We start from the raw sequence: 23,681 nt of genomic DNA on the forward strand, positions 1-23,681 counted from the left end.
AATTAGAATCTCATAGATTAAGCCGTATCTAGCTTCACATAGACATGACATGAATTGAAATATTGAATTCCCCTTGTTTAGTTTCGCATAGACAATAAAACTCCAGCTAACTTTTAGCTTCACATAGACAAGAACAAACCTTGTTTAGTTCCACTTATTATAAAATTCTACCTACCTTAATGTAATGTAATGTATCCTACATATGACTTATCCCAATGGGGGTCTAGAATTAGTTATAAGTTGAAAAGTGATTTAGTTCTATGGCGCATGAGAATTAAATAAACAATTTTACAAAATGTGGTTTCTAGAAATAGTTAAACAATAAAAAGCAACTTATAACATTGCAGTTCATCTTTCAGAAACTTATAAACTTTTCGCCGAGATCATGTATGTGCATGATATAATTATAAAGGCAGCATCTTCTTCTTCTTCTTTTTGGGGGTTACATGTTAAAGATCCTACAAAGGTAAATGCTACTAGAGTTGGTGTTAAAGATCGGAGCATGCTTCTTCCCACGATTCGAACTATCCCCGTAAAGCCAATGATGGTAATGATCAACCACAAGAAAGCGCTTCCAAAACTGGTTTCGGATCTTGATTTAGGGAGAATGGTTAACGACGGGTTAGTTTTCCGACAAAATATTTATATTAGATCATATGAAGTTGGGCCAGATCAAACAACTTCTATAGAAACAATTATGAATCATTTGCAGGTACATATGGTAAATTTGTCATTAATATATCTGTTTGCATGTGCATGCATGCATGATCTTAAGTACTTCACAATGTTTAGGAAACAGCCCTTAATCACTTAAAGACGATTGGAATCTTGCAAGATGGCTTCGGTTCAACACCAGAGATGTGCAAGAAGAACCTAATATGGGTGATGACTAAGATGCAACTAGTAGTGGACCGTTCTCCAGCATGGTACAATAATCTTTTTTTCTAGTTCATATTATGTTTGTGTATGGTGGTAATGAGGGAGGTCGCTAGAACCGCATTAACCCTCATACTATTTATTATTATATAAATTAACTTGGATGCATATATATTTCAATACATTTAGGGTTTAGTTATATGACATTGAATATTTTTTTTCTAAATGCATATATGCTTATATACACACATACACGCTCACACACACATGTATATATACATATGTTCACGTTTTTATATATGTATATTGGTTTCTAATAAAGGAAAAATGGGACAGAATTAAATAAAGAGTGCGGTATGGGAGTTCACAGTACAGTTTCAATATTTTCAAACCGTAGTGAGCGGTTTGTTTTACGGTTTATACCTAAAACCAACCTTATAAAACTGGACTAACCATACGAATATATTATATAATTTTTTAAATATATATATATATATACACACATATATTTAGACGTAATTAAAATTGTTTTAGCTTTAATTAAGTTTAAGGAAATCAAAATGTTTTAAAAACCATGCACTCTCCCACCATCTAATATCACGGTAAGGTATTGATGATTCAACTCTAAGTTTGGACATCTTGTGTAAGGGCCCAACCAACTCAAATCGTGAAAACAACCGTTACTAACGGTTTGGTTCGTTTAAGAGTTCTACTTTTTGGTTTTGGTTTAAAAAATAAATAAAAGTCGTCAATTACTAACGTTTTGGTTCATAGTTTGACTTAAAAATCGCTAAAACCACACTACTCTAGAGTGTGGAGAAGTTAATAATGTAATAAACCATTTTTTTTTCAGATTTGCTCTTTTTACTTAAGCAATATGTATATGTGCTTATGGATCGGAGCTCTTGCAATTCTAAACAATATTGGTTTTGAAAAAAAAAAAAAAAAAAAACATGTTTGCTAGTTTATACACTGACACCCGCGCTTAGTAGAAGCTTGTCATCTTGAGCTTATTGTTGGAGTGTGATGCATCTTGCCATTCTCAAATCTATTATAGGGGGGATGTTGTTCAAGTTGATACTTGGAAAGCTGCATCCGGGAAAAATGGTATGCGTTGTAATTGGATGTTTCGCGATTCCAAAACAGGCGCGATTTTAATAAGAGCGTCAAGGTTAAAAACTTCTGCCATATGAGATTATATGAACTTTGATTGTTTACTTTTTGAATTGATGGTCATTGTGGTATATATGTATTTCTTGTAGCATTTGGGTGATGATGAACAAAGAGACAAGAAGGTTATTCAAATTCCCATATGAAGTTCGAGCTGAGTTAGAACAATACTTTCTGGATACACCGCCTGTGGTCAAACAAGATACTATAAAATGGTCAAAGCAAGATGAGAACATAGTTGACCATGTTCGCAACGGGTTAACGGTCAGTACAATATTCTTCGGGTGTATGCAATGTTTTAAAAACCGGTTTTTAGATCAAACCGGATTAGGCTAAAAAATGGTTCAACCGGTTGAACCAGGTTGTACCGAGCGGTTCAACCGGGTTGACTAGCTAACTCTATAATTTCATAAATTACAACATCAACTCAAAAGTTAATCCAAAAAATGAATGATTACGTATTAAAGATGATCCAAAAGTAAACCCATAATAAAAAATAATCCAAAAGATAATCGAAAATCATTCAGTTTTCCAACAAACTCTTTTAAATAAAAGTGTACGATATGTTTAAGCCATTTGAGTGTTGAATACATCAACTATTTTCGTTTCTTACAATATTAAATAAGAACTTTTAGTTACGAATAATCATAATATGTAAAAATTACATAAGATAAGTAACATATATATTGAAAATAAGTATCAACTCAAACTAAAATAACCCTATGCCGGTACCGGTATTACGTTTCAAACCGGTATACCGGATTTTACCGCCGGTACAAACCTTATGTCGTTTCACTTATTTACCGGGGTGTTTCGTACCGGGTTTATATCTGAAAACGGTAATACCGGCCGGTATTTACCGGTTTTTAAAACATTGGGTGTATGCAATGTTTTCATAACCGGTCCAACCGTCAAATTGGTTGTCTTATCGATTCACTGGTAGGAACTTGTTTGAAAAACAGGCAACATCATAATAAATGTGAAAACTCGAAAACTAATTAAAAAAAGCCTAAAAAACACACAAAAAAAATTTTTTATCAATTTTTTTTATAAAAATCGCTGGTTTTTATATATAAAAAAAACTTTTTTTCAAAAAAAAAAAAATTGTGTAGTGCACATGTGTAATAATACACATGTGTAGTACACATACACATGTGTAGTATTACACATGTGCACTACACAAAATTTTTTTTTTTTTTTGAAAATTTTTTTTATATATAAAAAAACCTGCGAAATTTGGTTTGCAAAAAAAAATAAAAAAAAATTTGTATGTTTTTTGGCTTTTTTTAATTAGTTTTCGAGTTTTCACAATAAAAAGTGGTTTTCATTTGAACCTTCCCCTATTAAAATATAATATAATAATTACTCTCTAAGATCAAAATTATTCTACAGGACCATTTGTAGAGTACTTCTGATAATTACTCTACGAGCAAATAATTACGAAAATGTCACCGCGTTTTTTGCCTTTTTCATGTTATTCGTACGTTTAGTAAGTTAAAGTTATTTGTACGGGAACTTTACTCTAATACTTTATCAGTTTTTATTAGATTTGCAATAATAATGAAACCTTTAGTAAACAAAATATGGAGTTTAAGGTAGTACATAGATCTTAAATGGTATTTTGAAAGGAAAATAATATATATATATATATATATATATATATATATATATATATATATATATATATATATATATATATATATATATATATATATATAGAACCAAATAGGTTATGTGTCCAGTTCTAATTTGGTTGGTCCAGTCCAGTTTTGAAAACACTTTATGTACATGAAACACTATATTTGTGGGCTTCCTAGTGCATATATCTGAACTTGTTGATTCTTTGAACATGTTTAGCCAAGATGGAGCGATTTGGATATCAATCAACATGTTAACAATGTGAAATATATTGGGTGGATACTCGAGGTACTTATTGGACAATCTTGCATTCAAATAAATACAGATGACTTGTGATGAATTAAGACACTTGCTTGTTATTGTAGAGTGTTCCCGTGACAATTATGGAAAACTATGAGCTCACTAGCATGACTTTAGAGTACTGTCGAGAGTGTAGGAAGGATAATGTGGTCCAGTCTCGCACTTTTGTAATTGGGACCGACAATGGAGAAATAGCCAATCGCGACCATGTTGATTGTGAACATCTGCTTCAACTTGAGATCGGAGGTGGCAGTGGTGATCGTATCATGAAAGGTAGGTCGCGATGGCGGTCAAAATATGCTGAAAAGTAAGGACACATTAGTTGTTTTTATAAGTAAGTGGCAGGCTAATATTAGAGAATACATATGGTAAAACACACATTATTAACTCTTTTCCACGATCAGCTAAAACCCAAGGGGTACGGAAGATCTAAACCTACATACGTTCAAGTTGTTGATCCATGTGAATCCTTTATCTTATTTTCTCTGTCTCTTATATTGCATTTATAAAATACCTAATGTATTGTACAATAAAATATAAATGTGGTGGACAAATGTTAGACACATAAAATAATGCATTAGATCCAAACGCTATTTTATCAAATTGATATGAAATACATTAACGTGATGGGATTTATCAAATTTATGCAATCAACATGATGAGAGTTACCAAAGTTATTGTGTGATGATAACAACCATGATCAATTTTTTAGGTTGTGGGATATGGTTGCTCTCCACTGATCACCCCCATTCTCCACATCACCTGCGTCTCACACCACATTCCTCTCCATCTCATAAGGGGGTGGTGTCATCCCTTCTCCGAACCAATCGGCACAAGAGAGAGAGAGAGAGAATGCAGTCAGGGAGAAGGGGGAATTCCCCGAACCCACCGAAACCGAAGAGGGGAAGCGGTGTTCCCCTTCGGTGTCGACGCCAGGTGGCTCTCCCCGAGCCACACCCACAACCTTGAAGAATGGGTTTATTTGGATAGAAAAATTGCATACTATTTATTTTGAAAAACTCAGATTATACAATGGGTAAATTCTAATATACTCAATTATACAATTTGGGTTAACTTAAAATGTCCAAATGAGTCGCGCCATAGCCGACGTCGACACTACAACCACTCGCCACCACCATCTGCGCCTCCACCACATCGCCACCGGCAAACCCGTGATTTTTTTCCACTGGGGTCGCTTTTTTCGATGCTTGACTTCTCTCAAATAGACGTTAGAATTTCAGGTCGGGACAGGTATTTTGATGGATATCAAGAACACAACGGAATTTAATTCGTAATAAGAATGAGAAATCGAAATGTGGATAATCAAAAAAAATAATTGTAATGTCGAAATCTTGGTGATTCGATCTGGTTACAATCATAATGTTAAATACATATCACCCAATAGTTACAAACGGTTATGTTTGGCGGTTTATGGCGCCAAACCGAAGATGTCACGGCCCCCGACCCGGTTTGACCCGTTTCTCAGAGCCGCGGGACAGAAACCCCGTGATATTTGTTTAATTGAGTTTAGCAGCGGAAAATTTAAAAACATCAGGATCGTTGTAAAGCTAAATATTTTTCCCGATTATTTTATTTCACAATTCGGGATAAAACCCCGATAATTTACAATACATAACTTTAATGATAAATTCTTATTCCCACAATATCTTTATTTATTTTATATAGAGCCACTACTTTAAGCTTGTAATGCTTCCCCTGCATTTTTCCTGAATTACAGCAGATCACCTGAAACATGTTTGAAAAAGGTTTTGTCAGCGGGGAAATACTGAGTGAATCATTCATTTTACTGAAAATGACACATTTGTTATAATTTACAGTATTAAGAGTTTTTACATATGTTTATTATCAACCAACATTCAAGAATAGGTATTTGTCACAGACCAGCTCTGTGACTGTGGTCATATCACCATTGGCTGGCCCAATGAGTGACGTATGTCACATTTAGGCTCGCCCACCTAATGTGAAGGAAACAATAATAACAATACTGTGCACAATATCCCACATACCGGCTGCAATTTGGTGATTACATAAACTTAATCACTGTAATTATAACTTTGAAAAATGATTTGGAGTATTGTAAAACAGTTGATAAAAAGAGAATGACTCACATTGCAGATTTAGTACTGACAGAATATGATTTTATCCCTGTTAACCTAATTTCACAATAATGCACACAAAACAGAGTTAGTGATCAATACAGCAGTTACGATAACCTCCCCCGAGATCAATTTCTAATGAATGTCTAAGTGCAATACTTCGGCTCATTTATCAAAATGACAAACGATAAAGTATTAGTACTTCGGCTCATTATCGAATTATCGACAACGATAAAGTACAATGCTTCGGCTCATTATCGAATTATCGACAACGATAAAGCATAACCCCATGAGGGCGGCACTTAGGTATTCCTTGGATATATTGATCCCGGAAATGAATCGTAATAGCGATCGAGTAATTACCCTGTTTCGCGGCAGCACCTAGTATGTGTGGTGTGTGTTAATTGTAATATAAGTGATCGAACGTGATGCACAGAACGATTTTGAACGATCAGTGAATACCAAAATTCGTCTGCCAATGTCTGCTATTTATAGTGCAAAAATCGACATGCATACGGACCGTATAGCTTAACCCTTGCGGTCCGTAAGGGGCCTGGTCAGCTTACGGTCCGTAAGCGGTAATCCTTACGGTCCGTAAGAGATGGGTTTAGGCTTGTAGACTAGCCTTCTCACTGGTATAGCTTTGGTGAACTGTTTACTATCGAATTTTAGAATGTTACAACGAGTTTTAAATGATAATTCTCAAACAGGGTTTAGCCCCCCCTGAGTTTTAGGGGCCCTGATCCTGATTCCGATTATTCCGGAAATTTCAGGGTTAGTGCCAAATCACTTGGGTGTCTCAATTAAAGTATTCTTATTGACTAATTATCATTCTAATTTATTAATTTAATGAGAGTTGTTACATCCTCCCCACCTTAGGAAAAATCTCGTCCTCGAGATTTACTGGAATAGATAAGGATATTTGCGCTTCATTTCTAACTCCAGTTCCCAAGTATATTCTGGTCCTCTCTTGGAGTTCCATTTGACTTTCACCAGTACAAGTCGTTTGTGCTTGAGAAACTTGACTTTTCGATCTTCTATTTGTAAAGGTTTTTCTATGAATTTCAATTTCTCATTCACCTCTATGTCTTGAAGAGGTACTACCAGAGATTCGTCTGATAAACATTTCTTAAGATTGGATACATGAAATACATCATGTACTCCAGCCAATTCTTCTGGTAATTGTAAGCGATAAGCAACTGGTCCGATTCGTTGAATCACTGGAAATGGTCCAACATATCGAGGACTCAGTTTTCCTTTCTTACCGAATCTTACAACTCCTTTCCAAGGTGATACTTTCAGTAGTACTTTGTCTCCTATTTGGAATTCGAGAGGTTTGCGTCGATTATCTGCATAACTCTTTTGACGATCTCTAGCTGTTTTCAATCTTTCCTTGATTTGAGTTATTTTATGTGTAGTTTCTTGCACAATTTCTGGACCTGATAATTGACTTTCTCCTATTTCTGCCCAACATACGGGTGTTCTACACTTGCGTCCATACAGAGCCTCGAATGGAGCGGTTTCAATACTTGAATGATAACTATTGTTATAGGAGAATTCAATTAATGGTAAATGGTTATCCCAGTTACCTCCAAAATCAATTACACATGCTCTGAGCATGTCTTCCAGAGTTTGGATGGTCCTTTCACTTTGTCCGTCTGTCTGTGGATGATATGCGGTACTTAAATTGAGTCGAGTTCCCATTGATTCTTGGAAACTTGTCCAAAATCGGGAAGTGAAACGACTATCTCTATCCGATACAATGGAGAGCGGGACTCCATGTAAGGATACTATTTCATCCACATATAGCTTGGCTAATCTTTCCATGTTAAAGGTTTCCTTTATTGGTAGAAAATGAGCTGATTTGGTTAATCGGTCCACGATTACCCAAATTGCATCATTACCTTTCCTGGTTTTGGGTAACTTGGTAACAAAGTCCATTGTTATGAGTTCCCATTTCCATACAGGCATTTCTAATTGTTGCAGTAAGCCTGAGGGTTTCTGGTGTTCGGCTTTAACTTGTAAACAAGTTAAACACTTAGATACATATTCAGCTATGTCCTTTTTCATTCCTATCCACCAGAAATTCTTCTTTAAATCTTGGTACATCTTATTGTTTCCTGGGTGTACAGTATACCTAGATTTATGGGCTTCTTCTAAAATTTTCGATCTTAAATTTCCTTATTTAGGTACCCAAATTTTGTTTTTGTGGAATTTCCAAATTCCATCATTTCCTTGTTCTAATTCTTTTAGGTAACCTTTCATTCCTTCGGCATCGTCCTTGATTGCCATTTTCTGAATTTACTTCACTTGTTCTCTTAAATCTACTTATAGATTTATTCTAAGAGCACGAACTCGCTTTGGTTTTTCATAGAACTTACGACTTAAGGCATCTGCTACTACGTTAGCCTTTCCTTCGTGATATTGAATATCACAGTCGTAATCACTCAAGATTTCCATCTATCTCCTTTGTCTCATGTTTAACTCTTTTTGCCCAAATATATATCTTAAACTTTTATGATCTGTATAAACAGTAAACTTACTTCCATACAGATAATGTCTCCAAATTTTAAGGGCAAAAATTATGGCTCCTAGTTCTAAATCATGAGTCGTATAGTTTTCTTCATGCTTTTTCAATTGTCTGGAGGCATATGCAATTACCTTCTTGCGTTGCATCAATACACATCCATATCCTAATTTTGAAGCATCACAGTAAACTTCAAAGTCTTCTGTTCCTTCTGGTAAGGCTAAGACTGGTGCATTGGTTAATTTCTGCTTTAAAATTCTAAAAGCTTCTTCTTGCTTAGGTCCCCATTCAAACTTAGTGGCTTTACAGGTTAGCTTAGTTAATGGTACAGCTATTTTGGAAAAATCCTTAATAAACCGTCTATAATAACCAGCTAAACCTATAAAACTTCTAATTTCCATTGCAGTTTGCGGAACCTTCCAATTAGTAATTGCTTCGATCTTAGCAGGATCTACGTGAATACCTTCATGATTCACCATATGGCCTAAGAATTGCACTTCTTGTAGCCAAAATTCACACTTTGAAAATTTAGCATACAACTTTTCTTTTCTTAACAAGGTTAAGAGTGCATGTAAGTGCTGACAATGCTCGACTTGACTTTTGGAATAAATGAGTATATCGTCAATAAATACGATCACAAATTTATCCAAATATGGTTTACAAATTCTGTTCATCATGTCCATGAATGCAGCTGGGGCATTGGTTAGTCCAAAGGGCATGACTGTAAACTCATAATGACCATACCTAGTTCTGAAAGCAGTTTTAGGTATGTCTTCCTCTTGAACTTTTAACTGATGGTATCCGGATCTTAGATCTATCTTAGAGAAATACCTAGCTCCTTGTAATTGATCGAAAAGATCATCAATCCTAGGTAATGGGTATCGATTCTTAATTGTAACCTTATTTAATTCTCTGTAATCAATACACATTCTCATTGATCCGTCCTTCTTTTTCACAAACAACACTGGTGCACCCCAAGGGGATGAACTAGGTTGTATGAATCCTTTGCTTAGTAATTCATCTAATTGCTTTTTCAATTCTAGCATTTCGGTAGGAGCTAATCGATAAGGTGCCTTAGCTATCGGTGTAGTTCCTGGAATTAGATGAATTCTAAATTCTACTTTTCTGTCTGGTGGTAACCCAGGTAAATCTTCGGGAAATACATCTGGGTATTCTGAGACTATAGGGATTTCCTTGAGTTCTTTTCCTTTAGTACAAATGATTACTGAAATCATATATACTATTCCCTGTTTTCGTTCATAATTAGCAACTTTCATTACTGATATGAACTTTAATGGTTTCCGAGGTTTATCTCCTAAAATCTTAATTACCTCTCCAGTAGGCGCTTGAATTTCTATAGAATTCTTGTCGCAAATGATTTGCGCATGGTTGGCTATTAACCAATCCATTCCTAACACAACATCGAATTCAGCTAATTTCATAGGAAATAGGTTTGCAACAAATTTCTGACCTGAAAGTTCTATTTCTACTCTTTGTAAAACCTGATTAATTTTAACTGAATTCCCATCTGCAGTTTCGACTGTAAAGATCTGCCTAACGGTAGTTAATGGTAACTTAAGGGCTTGACAGAATGAAGTATTTATAAAACTTTGGTTTGCACCAGAGTCAAATAATACTTTTGCATAGACGTTGTGAACTAAAAACGTACCGGTAATCACATCCGGAATAAGTTCTGCTTCTTGAGTAGTTAGCTGAAATGCTCTAACATTCTTCTTAGTAGTTCCTTCAGCTGCCTTGGGTTTATTATCTGCTGGGTTGATTAACTTAGGACATTCTGGTTTGATATGTCCATTTTCTCCACAATTGTAACAAATTATGGATTTCTTTCTACAGTTTTCTTCCTGATGTCCGGTTGTTTTACAAAAATTGCAAATTCTATTACATTTTCCAAAATGTTTCTTTTTGCAAATTTTGCAGAATGGTATAGTTGAAAATTGCCCTGCTCCTCTTTTCTTGAAGTTACTAGTATTACCCATCCTGAATCCTTGGGTAATTTTCTGAGCTAGTTCCTTCTTCCTATCTTCGTCTCGTGTGCGTATCAGCTCATCAGTTAAAGTGTTAGCTAATTCGACCGCATCGTCGATAGTGCGAGGTCTCGCAGCTTTAACGATATTGCGAATTTCGCTAATTAATCCCCAAATATATCGAGAAATGAGTACTGGTTCTGGCGAAGCCAGATTAGGTACCACTCTCGCATATTCGAAGAATGTCGAAGTATAACCACGACAATCTACCCCAGTCATTCGATGATTGAGGAATTTATTTGCCATTTGTTCCTTTTCATACTCGGGACAAAATTTTCTTTCGACAAGATTTTTAAATTCATCCCAAGTCATAGCATAAGCCATCCGTCTGCCTTTTGCCTGTAGCACCGTATTCCACCATTCTAGTGCTCCTTCTTTAAACAGGTTTGAGACATACATGACTTGATCTTCTTCAGCACATTTACTTATTGCAATTACTGCTTCGGTTTTCTCTAACCATCGCAGTGTTGCAGTTGCTCCTTCGTTGCCTGCAAATTCAGCGGGTTTACAAGCAAGGAATTCTTTGAAAGTGCAACTAGGTGTTGCAGCTTTTCGCTTTTTAGGGCGCTGTGTGTGCTGAGATTCATTGTCATGATTGATATGATCATTGCCCCCGTTTATACTGTTACTGAGATTATCTTCGATAGTATGTTTACTAGGAATGATTGGTTGCGAATCGTTTGGATTTTTCATAGCAGCAACGAACATTGGAATTGCGTTGGCTATTCCTTGGGCAACAATATTTTCAATATCTCGTTTGGTCATATATTGATCGTCTGGGTTTTGCTCCGATTGATTAACTTCATTTACTGGTTCGTTATCGTTATTTGCCATCTGGTGATAATTTATTATAAATAATTAGCAATAAACAAGTTATACAAATAATTGAGCAATTTATAACACATAAAGTCAAAATTATCGATTTCTCGATTTCACGTTATATTCGTATAGTATGCATCAATACACACAATATCTTACAACGTTTTATTTTGTTATGTTACAACAGGTTTTGCTATTTACTTGTACTATTATACAAAGATAGCTTTTTCCACCCTCCTACCGGTTATCTTAGAAACGGAGTTCTCTCTCGTCGTACTTCCAGGCAATCTGTTCCCCTATATCCCTAATTCTATTTCCTGCATCCATCAGCTCTTCACCGAAATGGCGAAGTTCAGCCAGGTTTTCGTTGCTCATTGGTGGATTAGGTAGGGGTTCTGGATCGAACTGTGGAAGAAACGAGTAAGGACTATTGACAATATTTTGGAATTGCCAATCGTTAGTCCACCACTCTTCCATTCCTACAAATTGGTCATGGACTATTGGTTCAGTGATTGTTGGTGCAAAATTCATAGGAATTGGGTTTTTGATAGGATAGGTAAAAATACCGGTGTTGGCAGGTTGCATGGTGTCACACTTTTCTAGTAAAATATCTATCTGATCTTGAAAAGTAACTCTCTTGTCTTGATTGGAACTCTCTCCTACTTCTACCTGAGTTGTTTTAGACCCTTGTCCTATTTCTATTGCTATTTCTTGAGAATACTGATCGAACTGTTCCTCCATTTGCCTAGACTCATTATTGGCTTCAGTTTCTTGTTCTTGTGGTTTAGGGTTTTCCTGGATTATGATTGCTTTTCCTTTGTCTAGGGTTTTACTAGTTTTAGGGGTTTTTGTAACTGTCTTTCTCTTACGTATACGGCTTCCCCATACAAAATTTCTTTTTGGCCTTCTTTTTGGTTTAGTCACTGGTGGAGTAGGGGATTTTACAGGTTGATCCACATCAGCAATGTATCCCGTAAATTCATGAGAAACTTCAATATTTACTGGGTACAGATTGAGGTTCTGAAAAGCTTCAGATATCTCGTTCATGCTGTGTAGCATATATGCAAAATGCACAAAATATCAAGTTAAAACTTTGGAACAAAGTTTAACAAATAAACACAGAAGTTTTATTGCAGGCTATTTGTACAACATACAGGAAACACATTCAGATTGAGTTTATTTATTAACTTATTGGGAAGTACTGTTTGCAAATTTTAGGGCATCTAGGGATTTGCATATTCTGCCACAGTGGCTAACATATACAAATTTGCCCATTTTTCATCAAGTTTATCTTCCCAAGGTGATTTCTTAAGTAACTCCAGGGTTTCCTTTTTAATTTTCTTTTCTCGGATTTGCTCCTTACTTTTCTTAATAATCATACTCCTTTTTCTAGGAGATAGCGGATTTTCATAATTCGCTTTTTGCACAAATATTCCTTCTTCAGGAATCGTAGGGAGCTTTGAAATTTTAGTTTTAGACGAACTACCTTCTTCATAAATAGATCTATCTAATTTAAGATAGATATCTTGCAACTTTTGCTTACCCATACTGTACTAACAAATAATCAGTTAAAACATATAAACACATAATCACATAATAGTAATCAGGAAAAATTAAGTATCGTTTAAATACTTAATTAGCTTAACCCAGTGGCTCTGATACCACCTTGTTTCTGTCACGGCCCCCGACCCGGTTTGACCCGTTTCTCAGAGCCGCGGGACAGAAACCCCGTGATATTTGTTTAATTGAGTTTAGCAGCGGAAAATTTAAAAACATCAGGATCGTTGTAAAGCTAAATATTTTTCCCGATTATTTTATTTCACAATTCGGGATAAAACCCCGATAATTTACAATACATAACTTTAATGATAAATTCTTATTCCCACAATATCTTTATTTATTTTATATAGAGCCACTACTTTAAGCTTGTAATGCTTCCCCTGCATTTTTCCTGAATTACAGCAGATCACCTGAAACATGTTTGAAAAAGGTTTTGTCAGCGGGGAAATACTGAGTGAATCATTCATTTTACTGAAAATGACACATTTGTTATAATTTACAGTATTAAGAGTTTTTACATATGTTTATTATCAACCAACATTCAAGAATAGGTATTTGTCACAGACCAGCTCTGTGACTGTGGTCATATCACCATTGGCTGGCCCAATGAGTGACGTATGTCACATTTAGGCTCGCCCACCTAATGTGAAGGAAACAATAATAACAATAATGTGCACAATATCCCACATACCGGCTGCAATTTGGTGATTACATAAACTTAATCACTGTAATTATAACTTTGAAAAATGATTTGGAGTATTGTAAAACAGTTGATAAAAAGAGAATGACTCACATTGCAGATTTAGTACTGACAGAATATGATTTTATCCCTGTTAACCTAATTTCACAATAATGCACACAAAACAGAGTTAGTGATCAATACAACAGTTACGATAACCTCCCCCGAGATCAATTTCTAATGAATGTCTAAGTGTAATACTTCGGCTCATTTATCAAAATGACAAACGATAAAGTATTAGTACTTCGGCTCATTATCGAATTATCGACAACGATAAAGTACAATGCTTCGGCTCATTATCGAATTATCGACAACGATAAAGCATAACCCCATGAGGGCGGCACTTAGGTATTCCTTGGATATATTGATCCCGGAAATTAATCGTAATAGCGATCGAGTAATTACCCTGTTTCGCGGCAGCACCTAGTGTGTGTGGTGTGTGTTAATTGTAATATAAGTGATCGAACGTGATGCACAGAACGATTTTGAACGATCAGTGAATACCAAAATTCGTCTGCCAATGTCTGCTATTTATAGTGCAAAAATCGACATGCATACGGACCGTATAGCTTAACCCTTGCGGTCCGTAAGGGGCCTGGTCAGCTTACGGTCCGTAAGCGGTAATCCTTACGGTCCGTAAGAGATGGGTTTAGGCTTGTAGACTAGCCTTCTCACTGGTATAGCTTTTGTGAACTGTTTACTATCGAATTTTAGAATGTTACAACGAGTTTTAAATGATAATTCTCAAACAGGGTTTAGCCCCCCCTGAGTTTTAGGGGCCCTGATCCTGATTCCGATTATTCCGGAAATTTCAGGGTTAGTGCCAAATCACTTGGGTGTCTCAATTAAAGTATTCTTATTGACTAATTATCATTCTAATTTATTAATTTAATGAGAGTTGTTACAGAAGATAACGGTCATTTAACGGCTAATCGATCAGGTTGACATTCTATCCTAAGACTGGAAGGTATGGAGTGGGGAGGATGGGCCGCCACGTCACCCGCCACGTCATCGGGAGTGAGGATGGACCTAAAGGGGATGGACCAAGGGAGTGGAGGATGGGGCTAAATATATATATATATATATATATATATATATATATATATATATATATATATATATATATATATATATATATGCATGTATGTATAGGTATGTGTGAAGAGGTGGCCCGGCTTGGGCGTCGGCTGGAGGACGGGGAAGACGGGATGGACCACAGGGGGGCGGTGTGGGGGTGCGGCGCCGGGCCTCGCCGGGCCAAGGCCGGCCCCCATACCCTCCGGTCTAAAAATACATAACATAATACTTAAGTATTTAATTAATTAAAGAGATAATGAACATTAATTACGAATTAAATTTATTGCTTCCATTACAACCCCCTCCCCCCAAACTTAATTAGGTAGAGCCTTCTTCATACTTTGATTCTTCATTTAATTGATGACCGACATGTTGACTTCAATAAGAGCTTTCTCGGCCTGCTTGAAATCAAACTTTCTCGTTTCATTAGCGTTTGTATTCCTCTCCAATTTGAATGGATAAATAATGCATAATCTTCTAGTTCTTGTTCAAGTATTAGACCGTTCGTAGTGGGGCGTTTTTTTTTTTTTTAAATTTGCCCGAAAACGTCCAGTAACGCCCAACCCCCCATTACAGGGGGCGTTTTGGGGCGTTATTTTCGAAAAAAAATCGTCCCGGCATTTTAAATATAACGCTTAAAATCACATGGGGCCCACTTTTTTGACCGTTCTTAAACGGTAACATTCCTTTATTTATTTTTTTTTTAATTTAAAATATTCCCCACTATATATATTTACCCCACATTCACACCATTTTTTATACAACTATCTCTCCCACTTTCTTCCAACTTTTATAAAAAAAAAACTCACTTTCTTCTAATTTTTATACAATCATGCATCCATACCGCCCTCCTTTTGGTGTCCCCGCTAGACCCGCAAACCCAAACACAACCCAACCGTAAACCCCGTACAACCTTCAAGACATGGACCCGAACTTTTTAACTTACGCGGCTTACTTGAGTGGCGCCCCTCCGTTTGTTCCTCCCACTTTCGGCTATGGTCAAGCCAGCGGGTCTCAACCGTCACAACCCGAAGCCGAACCCGATGTGGAAGTCGTACCGGAGACGCAACCCGAACCGGTGCAAGAAACATCAAAACGCGGCAAAAGGTCGCATAAGAAGAAGGATAAGGACGCACCGCGGCGTACAAAAAATATAATCAAATGGACGAAGGAAGAGAAATACGCGTTGACTCGGGCGTTTGTCGACATTTCGGAGGACGAAGAGACCGGTAACTATTTTATATAAATATTATTTTACTTATTTTGTTAATTTATTTTTTAACAAACAACTTTTTTTTTAGCAAACTTTCAAACGGGCCCGGTTTTTTGCGGTAGTTAATCCAATGACGTCTAGTAATAGACGTCGGGCTAAAAGGTCAAAAACATCATCCTCCGTTGACCCGTCAACTCCGACATCGGATGCCCGCAATGTTGATTTAAATGAGGCGGTGGACGTTGACGAGGGCATTCAAGAAGAGTTGGTCCAACCCACCGGTAGAAGAAAGGGAACCGGGAAAAAACGGTCGAGTCGTCTTCCGATCTCGAGTTAAAGGATGATTTCGAGGAGATGAACCGTCGTCTCCAAGACATTCGCGATCTCGGCCACCAACGTTATGAGATTATGAAGGAACGAGTGGACGAAACAAAAAAATTTAACGAGATGCAAGAGGCGAGGCAAATGGAAAAGGACATCGAGTTTTTGTCCAAACCTATCGACCACCTACAAGGCGATGCGTTGATCCTTGCGCAAATGCGTCGCCAAAAAATTAGAGAAAAATATGGACTCTAGATCATGTTAATTTTTTTATGTTTTTTTTATTTTTTTCAGCTTTTTTTCTATTTTTTTTTATTTTCGATTTTTTTTTCAGTTTTTTTTTTATTTTTTTTCAAGTAATGTAATTTTATTTTTAAATTAATGAAGTTTATTTTATGTTTTAAATTAAAAAAAAATAATTGTGAAATGATTGTAAAATGATTGAATGGGGGTTATTGGCATAATGCCTCACTACACCACTTTTGCTATAATGCCCCCTTGCTGACTATGACGCCACGTGTCGTATAATGCCCCATGGTGGGGGCATTATAAGCTTCTACCACTACACATGGTTTTAGGGGAGGAGGGGTGGTTCACTACTGATAGAATCTATCACTTTCAATGTCCAATAAAATCATGTCATGTCATCAACCAAATTTCCATCACTAGTGATAGAAATGTAGGAGGGGTGGAATCACTAGTGATGGAATTCTATCACTCCCAAATTTTTTTTAATTTTCATTTTAAAATTATAAATTTCACTAATTTTTTTAATTTTTTATTTTAAATTAGAAATTAACAATAAAACACTAAAATTAAAAATTTCATTAAATTTAAAACATACTACTTCAATTTAACATACTAGAAACATACAATTTTAAAAAAAAAAAAAACTACTCCTCGTCCGAATCCGGAAACTCTAAACCTAGAGAACCTACTAGTTCGATTAAATCGATTCTCAACCGAAAGTGAGTTTCTTCATTACGCAATTGTAAATGGATATCTTGTGGAACTTGAACTTGTGTAGGAGGATCCGGCACCCAATCCGGGGATATTGCACGTCCGTCGTGTTTGATCAGCATATTGTGCAATATGATACATGCATACACTATGCTATGTATTGATTTCTTGGTCATCGAACGAACCGGTCGGTGTAGTATACCCCATCTACCCTTTAAAACACCAAATGCCCTCTCAACATCTTTTCTTGCTGATTCTTGCAATTTTTTGAACGCCTTTTCTTTAGCCTCGACAGGAAATGAAGAAGCTTTCAAAAAACAGACCAAGACGGGTAGATACCATCCACAAGATAAAAGCCTCGTCTGTAATGTCGACCGTTAACATAGAAAGGAGAGGAAGGTGCGGTACCATCCGTTACGCTTTGGAACAACGGCGACGTGTGCAACACATTGATGTCGTTGTTTGAACCTGGAACACCGAAATACGAATGCCGAATCCATAAATCATTCGACGCCACCGCTTCTAGTATGATGGTTGGTCTTTTGATGTCTCCCCTCACATACGCCCCTCGCAACTCTCTTGGACAATTTTTCCACTCGATATGTGTACAATCGATGCTACCGAGCATCCTGGGAAAATGCCATCTAGCCTCGTGTGCGGCGTAAATATGTGAGATGTCGTGGCTCGTCGGTTTACGTAAAAACTCGTTAGCATACAACTTAATGACCGCATTGCAAAAAAATTGAAAACATTCACGTGAGGTTCTTTCAGACATAGCTAGGTATTCATCATATTGATCGGGTGGGTTACCTGTCGCTAGTTGGCGAATGGCGGACGTGCATTTTTGTATCGGCGTGAAACTTGGTTTGCCCCTCGCATCGTAACGTTCTTGAAACCATTCCTCGCTTGCTTCGATGTCTCCAACAATCTTTAAAAATAATTCTTTGGGTAAACGAAACCGATCTCTAAACGTTTCGGCATTGTATAGCGGGTTTTCCACAAAATAATCGTTCATCAAAACTTCGTTGGCACGTATAGGATCACGGTCGACCATCTTCTTCTTTGGGCGGGACGACTCGGCATCAAGCTCGTTATACACCGACACAAAATAGTTTAGCGTGTCGTTGTCGGAAGACGACTCGGAATCGGTATCACTAGACATCGGAAACGTCGAATCCGTAGGGAGTTCCATTTGAGAAAGATATAAAAATTGTGAAATGGGTTTAAAGGATGTAGATTGGTGTGTGAAAAATTGTTTAAAATGGAGATATTAAATAGATAAATGGTTGAAAGGTTTTTTTTTTAAACATTGTTACCGTTTTAAAACGGTCGAAATAAACCAATGTTCGAAAATTTCAAAAGTTCAACGCGTGACACAGTTAACGCGTTATATTCTTCACGCGTGATAAAACCGGCGGCGGCGGTGTAGCGTGATAGTTTCACGCGTTGTCCGAGCTTCATCGCGCACCGCCCCGAGTGCTCTTAGAGGTGTGTTAGTGATATCAGTCTCTCTTTGATCTTACTACATGACAACTTGTGCTTGTAGTTGTGGGTTCCATTCATGAGGGGAACTTCTTGCATTTGTTGTAATTATAAACTAGTTGTTACGAATCTTAACACAAACAAGATGAACAACATAAATAGACAAAAAACGTGACAAAACTTTTATTACTAAACCAACCCAGAAAAAACCCAAACCAAACCATAGATCTCAAGATTATGAGATCTCTAAAGTACAAAGATCAAATACAATAGATTAGTATAATCTGTTGAATGATCAACTAACAATACAGATCACAAGATCTCTCTAAACAGTTGAGATCTCAACAACGAGATCAACAAGACAAATGAACGAATACAGAGAGACACGGATGAAACCCTAAGAAATATCTGGAATAATGACCCAAACACTTCTCTCTCTTCCTTTCATCCAGAAACAAAAGTTACAATCTAACCCATGCAACTTTTCAACAAGCACCCTGAAAGATGCAAATGTAACATCCAAGTCCCTCAGTTATATAACCTACACATATAACACTCATGCGCAGTAACAACCCAAGTAACAACTTATAACAAACTGCCCCAATACACATGTCCAATAAACCATAAGCTTAACATATTTGAAGTATGAATTAAACATTAAGTAACAACCATTTTAACATCCCTCCATAATTCATACTGCAAACATATCAAACAATCCCAACTTTTCACAAAAATCATTGTGTTGAACATTATTCAACCCTTTTGTAAAAATGTCTGCTACTTGTATATCAGTAGCAATTTTTTATGGTTCAATTACTCATCTTGCAATTTTTTCTCTCAAAAATGCAAGTCTAACTCAAAGTGTTTTGTTCTTTCATGGAAAACTGGATTTAAGGAAATAGAAATAGCAGACTTGCTATCACAAAACAGTTTTACAGGTAAATTAGATTTAACATTTAACTCTTCTAAAACATTCAAAACCCACATTACTTCACAGGTGGCTGAACACGTTGCCATGTAATCAGCCTCAGTTGTGGATCTTGACACAACATTTTTTTTCTTACTCTTCCAAGAGATAAGTGTATCTCCTAGAAATATACCAAATCCTCTAACAGATTTCCTAGTCACGATGCACTTAGCCCAATTAGAATCAACATATCCAAGCCACTTGTTTTCCTAAACATAACACCTCTACCTGGGCACTGCTTCAAGTACCTTAACAGTCTCAAAGCAATATCCAGGTGTGATTAATGCATAATGTGGTAGGCCCCTCTTTTGAAGGCGACGTTACCCTCGGCTAAGTAGTCTGAGTCAGCAGGGATACAGTCCTAAGTAGTCGGGTTAAAGTTTTAATAGTAGTTTAATTTATGAGGGCATCAAAGAGTTTGGACCCACGCCATCCAATACATTTGGGTATTGAAGGAGGTCCTACTAAATTTGACCCAGGTCCTTTGCAGGATCTATACACTGAACAATGGCAAGACTCTTACCAAACCGTTCCCTTAACCCCCGACCAGGTAGCCAACATATCTCCATATAGACCGTGGAGATATGAATGGTGAAAATCTTTTATTTTATATAGACAGTAAAATAATGCCAAGACACCACGGACAAACGATAAGGAAGAATCACCTTCAACATAAGAAACTAGTAATTAAAGTCATTAATACAAAACCAATTAAAAAGTGCAAAAGATTAAAAATAAAAAGTATTACACTAAACACTTGTCTTCACCAAGTGATGTAAGAGACTTAGGCAAACATGGCCTTTGATTGTCAAGAACGATTACGATCAATCTTGGATCCCGAGATGACTCACACATTCTATGATGGACAATGGATGATGGTGGTGGATGATGATGTTGTGATGGTGGTGGGTGGTGGGTGAAGTGTGAGAGAGGTGGTGTGCTAAGGGATGAGTTGCAAGAGCTCCAAACACTCCTATTTATAGGTTGAACAGAAGCTCGGGCACGGCCCCGTGTCCATCTGACACTTTCTCTCTTCATTAATTGTAATTCGCAATTACAATAAATGCGCCTGCAGCAACTTGACCACGCCCCCGTGTCCGCTGGGCACGGCCCCGTGGTGGGCAGTAGAAGCTTCTATAGGTTTGTCTTTTCTGCTGGTTCTTGGGCACGGCCCCGTGCTCGCTGAGCACGGGGCGTGTTCAGTCTTCTGTTTTCTTTGTTTTACTTGGGAAGATGCTGTCGGGGGGTCGGGCATATCACTTTTGTTCCTTTTCTTGTATTTATGTTCGATTTTGCTGTCTTTTTGCTTCTTTTGTTATTTTGAGCTCATTTAATCCTGAAAATACAAAAGGAAGACAAAAGCACACTTTTTCCAACATTAGTACTAAAAAAGGGTTAGTTTTAAGCCATAAATGATGTAATTTATATGTTGCATTTTGTGCACATCAAATACCCCCACACTTGAATCTTTGCTTGTCCTCAAGCAAAACTCTTTATAATGTGGCTTTATTCACTCCCAAATGGAATGGGTAGAAGAGAAGGTTTTCGGGCTTGTTATAGAGTGTCGGGAATTCCAAGATTATTTAGGTTTTATTTTTATTTATTTACAATCGCATTCGTCATGATTTATTAAAAACTTTTCATAAGATAAATTATTTATTAGGGCATAACATACCTTTTTTAAAATTCCATTTATATACAAGTTCACATACCTCACGGGGGAATCACTCAACACTCGGCCGAATGTGTATTTTTAGTGAATCACTCGAGAGCGGCATGGAACTTACTCCTACCATAAGCTTGCCAAGCATTCAATCCTCCTCCTTTTTAACTTTATACCTTTGTAAATATCAAGAGGACTTTTTGGGTGAAGGGTTAGGCTTGGGCTAAAGGTGGGTGGTTGGGTTAGTGGTTAGTAAAAAGGGCGAAAAGCGTAACAAACGTCGGCTTTTTGAAAGACCTTTTATTTTTCACATTTTTATTTTATTTTGATGAACCATTTGTTTCAAACAAAGTTATTTTTGATGAACTTGTTTGTTTGTTTAGTTTCATCAAAATATATATATATATATATATATATATATATATATATATATATATATATATATATATATATATATTGATAAGGAAGAGTTATTAGAAAACCAAACGTTGTTACTAAAATAAAGGGTTAAAAATAAAAAGGTTTAGGTGGGTAAAAAGGGTGATGGTTTTGGGTTAAGAAATGAAAAGGTTTAGGCTCAAAGGGGTTAACTAGGGGGATTTTGGGTAGGTGGTAAAAAAATGAAAAATAATGGTGTAGAAAGAAAAAGGGTTTGTCCTAATGCATCCATCATTTACTTACTTGGGTTTAAGTTAGTAAGGACCGGGAATGTATTGTTGTCGCAAGTTCTAGAGTCGTACGAACCAAGCGGCTATTCGCATAAGAAACGAAAAATGAACATTTAGTGTAAAGATATATATTTGTATGCTCGTTAAAGGCTCAAAACTCACTTTTGTGGGAAAGGGTTTTTATGTGATCAAGCATATATAATCAAATTTTAACTAAGTTTGTCATGCCTTTTCGTAATTTTCTTATGTTGGTTCTTTTTATCACGACGCTATCGGTTGTAAACTTGTAAAAATATAACCTTGTTAGAACTTGAATTTCCAACTTAAACTTAGACAAGTAAAAAAAATGAAAATTTTTGAAAAAATTTAGCGTGATTAGCGGTTCCAATAGAGTTTTGTGTAAGGCTTGTTATTAGGACTTGCAAAATTCAAGGTTTTAGCATCCCCCCCCCCACTTAAATTACACATTGTCCTCAATGTGTCCCAAAAACAAGTTTTTAGATTGATTGAATGTGTAAAATGGTGTTAAAAGCAAAATTTTATGTTACTGGCATCCTGGACACGGCCCCGTGGGGACCGGGCACGGCCCCGTGTTCAGTTGCCAGCGACAAAAATTAAAGAAAAGAAACAGAAGCCTGGACACGGGGGGCGTGTTCAGCGAACACGGCCCGCTTCCAGTTACCTGAACTGGGCAATTTTCTGCAGAGTGTTCAGCACGGGGCCGTGCTGAGCTTACTGTAATGAAGAAATTGTTGTCGGATGGCCCTGTTTTTGTGCATGGGGCTATGTTTCTCGTTTCCCTTGTTATCCTTGACCATCACGAGTGTGTTTTATTCCTGCAAATTAAAATTAAACTAAAAGATTAAACTAAACTAAGGATAGTTCCGCGGAATGCCTCCGTGGTGCGCCACGTTTATAAGGGTCCTTGGCTATACCCAAGGTGAGGTTATATGTTTTCCGAGCGGGATGTTTTGCATCCCATGTTACACCGTCGGAGAGCATCATCCAAACTCGAATCAATAACCTTCATGTAATTGACCGGGTCATCGTCCTCTATTCTCTTCCCAACCCCGAACTTCACTTCCTTATCCCCATATTTTAAAGTGAGTGTTCCGTCATTCATGTCTACCACCGCTTGCGCGGTGGCTAGAAATGGCCTCCCTAGTATGAGGGGGACTTCGGTGTCTTCTTCCATATCTAGTATGACAAAGTCGGCCAGGTAGACGAAATTGTCGACTTTGACCAATAGATTTTCAGCGACACCTTGCGGGTATTTGACGGATCTATCAGCAAGTTGTATACTCATCTTGGTAGGGCTCGTTTTTCCTAGGCCGAGTCGTTTGAACATTGATGCGGGCATGAGGTTAATGCTAGCCCCAAGGTCGGCTAGTGCATTACGAATGAGGGAATCCCCGATCGAGCAAGGAATTGTGAAGCTTCCAGGATCAATCTTCTTTTGGGGAAGTTTGTTGAGTACGAGGGCGGAGCATTCTTCGCCTAGGTTAACTAATTGCAATGATTCAATTTTCCTTTTATGAG

General features: G+C 37.0%; 1 protein-coding gene across 1 annotated transcript; it reads left to right on the forward strand.

The window, feature by feature from the left end:
* Positions 1-317: 317 nt before the first annotated feature.
* LOC110886372 (palmitoyl-acyl carrier protein thioesterase, chloroplastic) lies at positions 318-4,555 on the forward strand. Its single transcript, XM_022134158.2, has 6 exons — positions 318-712; positions 793-926; positions 1,934-2,047; positions 2,139-2,310; positions 3,904-3,972; positions 4,050-4,555. The coding sequence occupies exons 1-6, from the start codon at positions 386-388 to the stop codon at positions 4,293-4,295; spliced, it is 1,062 nt and encodes a 353-aa protein (XP_021989850.1). The 5' UTR covers positions 318-385; the 3' UTR covers positions 4,296-4,555.
* The last annotated feature ends 19,126 nt before the right edge of the window (positions 4,556-23,681 follow it).

This window comes from Helianthus annuus, chromosome 10 (assembly GCF_002127325.2).
Source record: "Helianthus annuus cultivar XRQ/B chromosome 10, HanXRQr2.0-SUNRISE, whole genome shotgun sequence".
Classification (NCBI taxonomy): Eukaryota; Viridiplantae; Streptophyta; class Magnoliopsida; order Asterales; family Asteraceae; genus Helianthus; species Helianthus annuus.

Coding starts and splice junctions, on each gene's coding strand:
- LOC110886372 (XM_022134158.2), top strand. CDS start 386: ATGTATGTGCATGATATAATTATAAAGGCAGCATCTTCTTCTTCTTCT. Junction 713..792: donor CAATTATGAATCATTTGCAG/GTACATATGGTA, acceptor CACAATGTTTAG/GAAACAGCCCTTAATCACTT. Junction 3,973..4,049: donor ATATTGGGTGGATACTCGAG/GTACTTATTGGA, acceptor TTGTTATTGTAG/AGTGTTCCCGTGACAATTAT.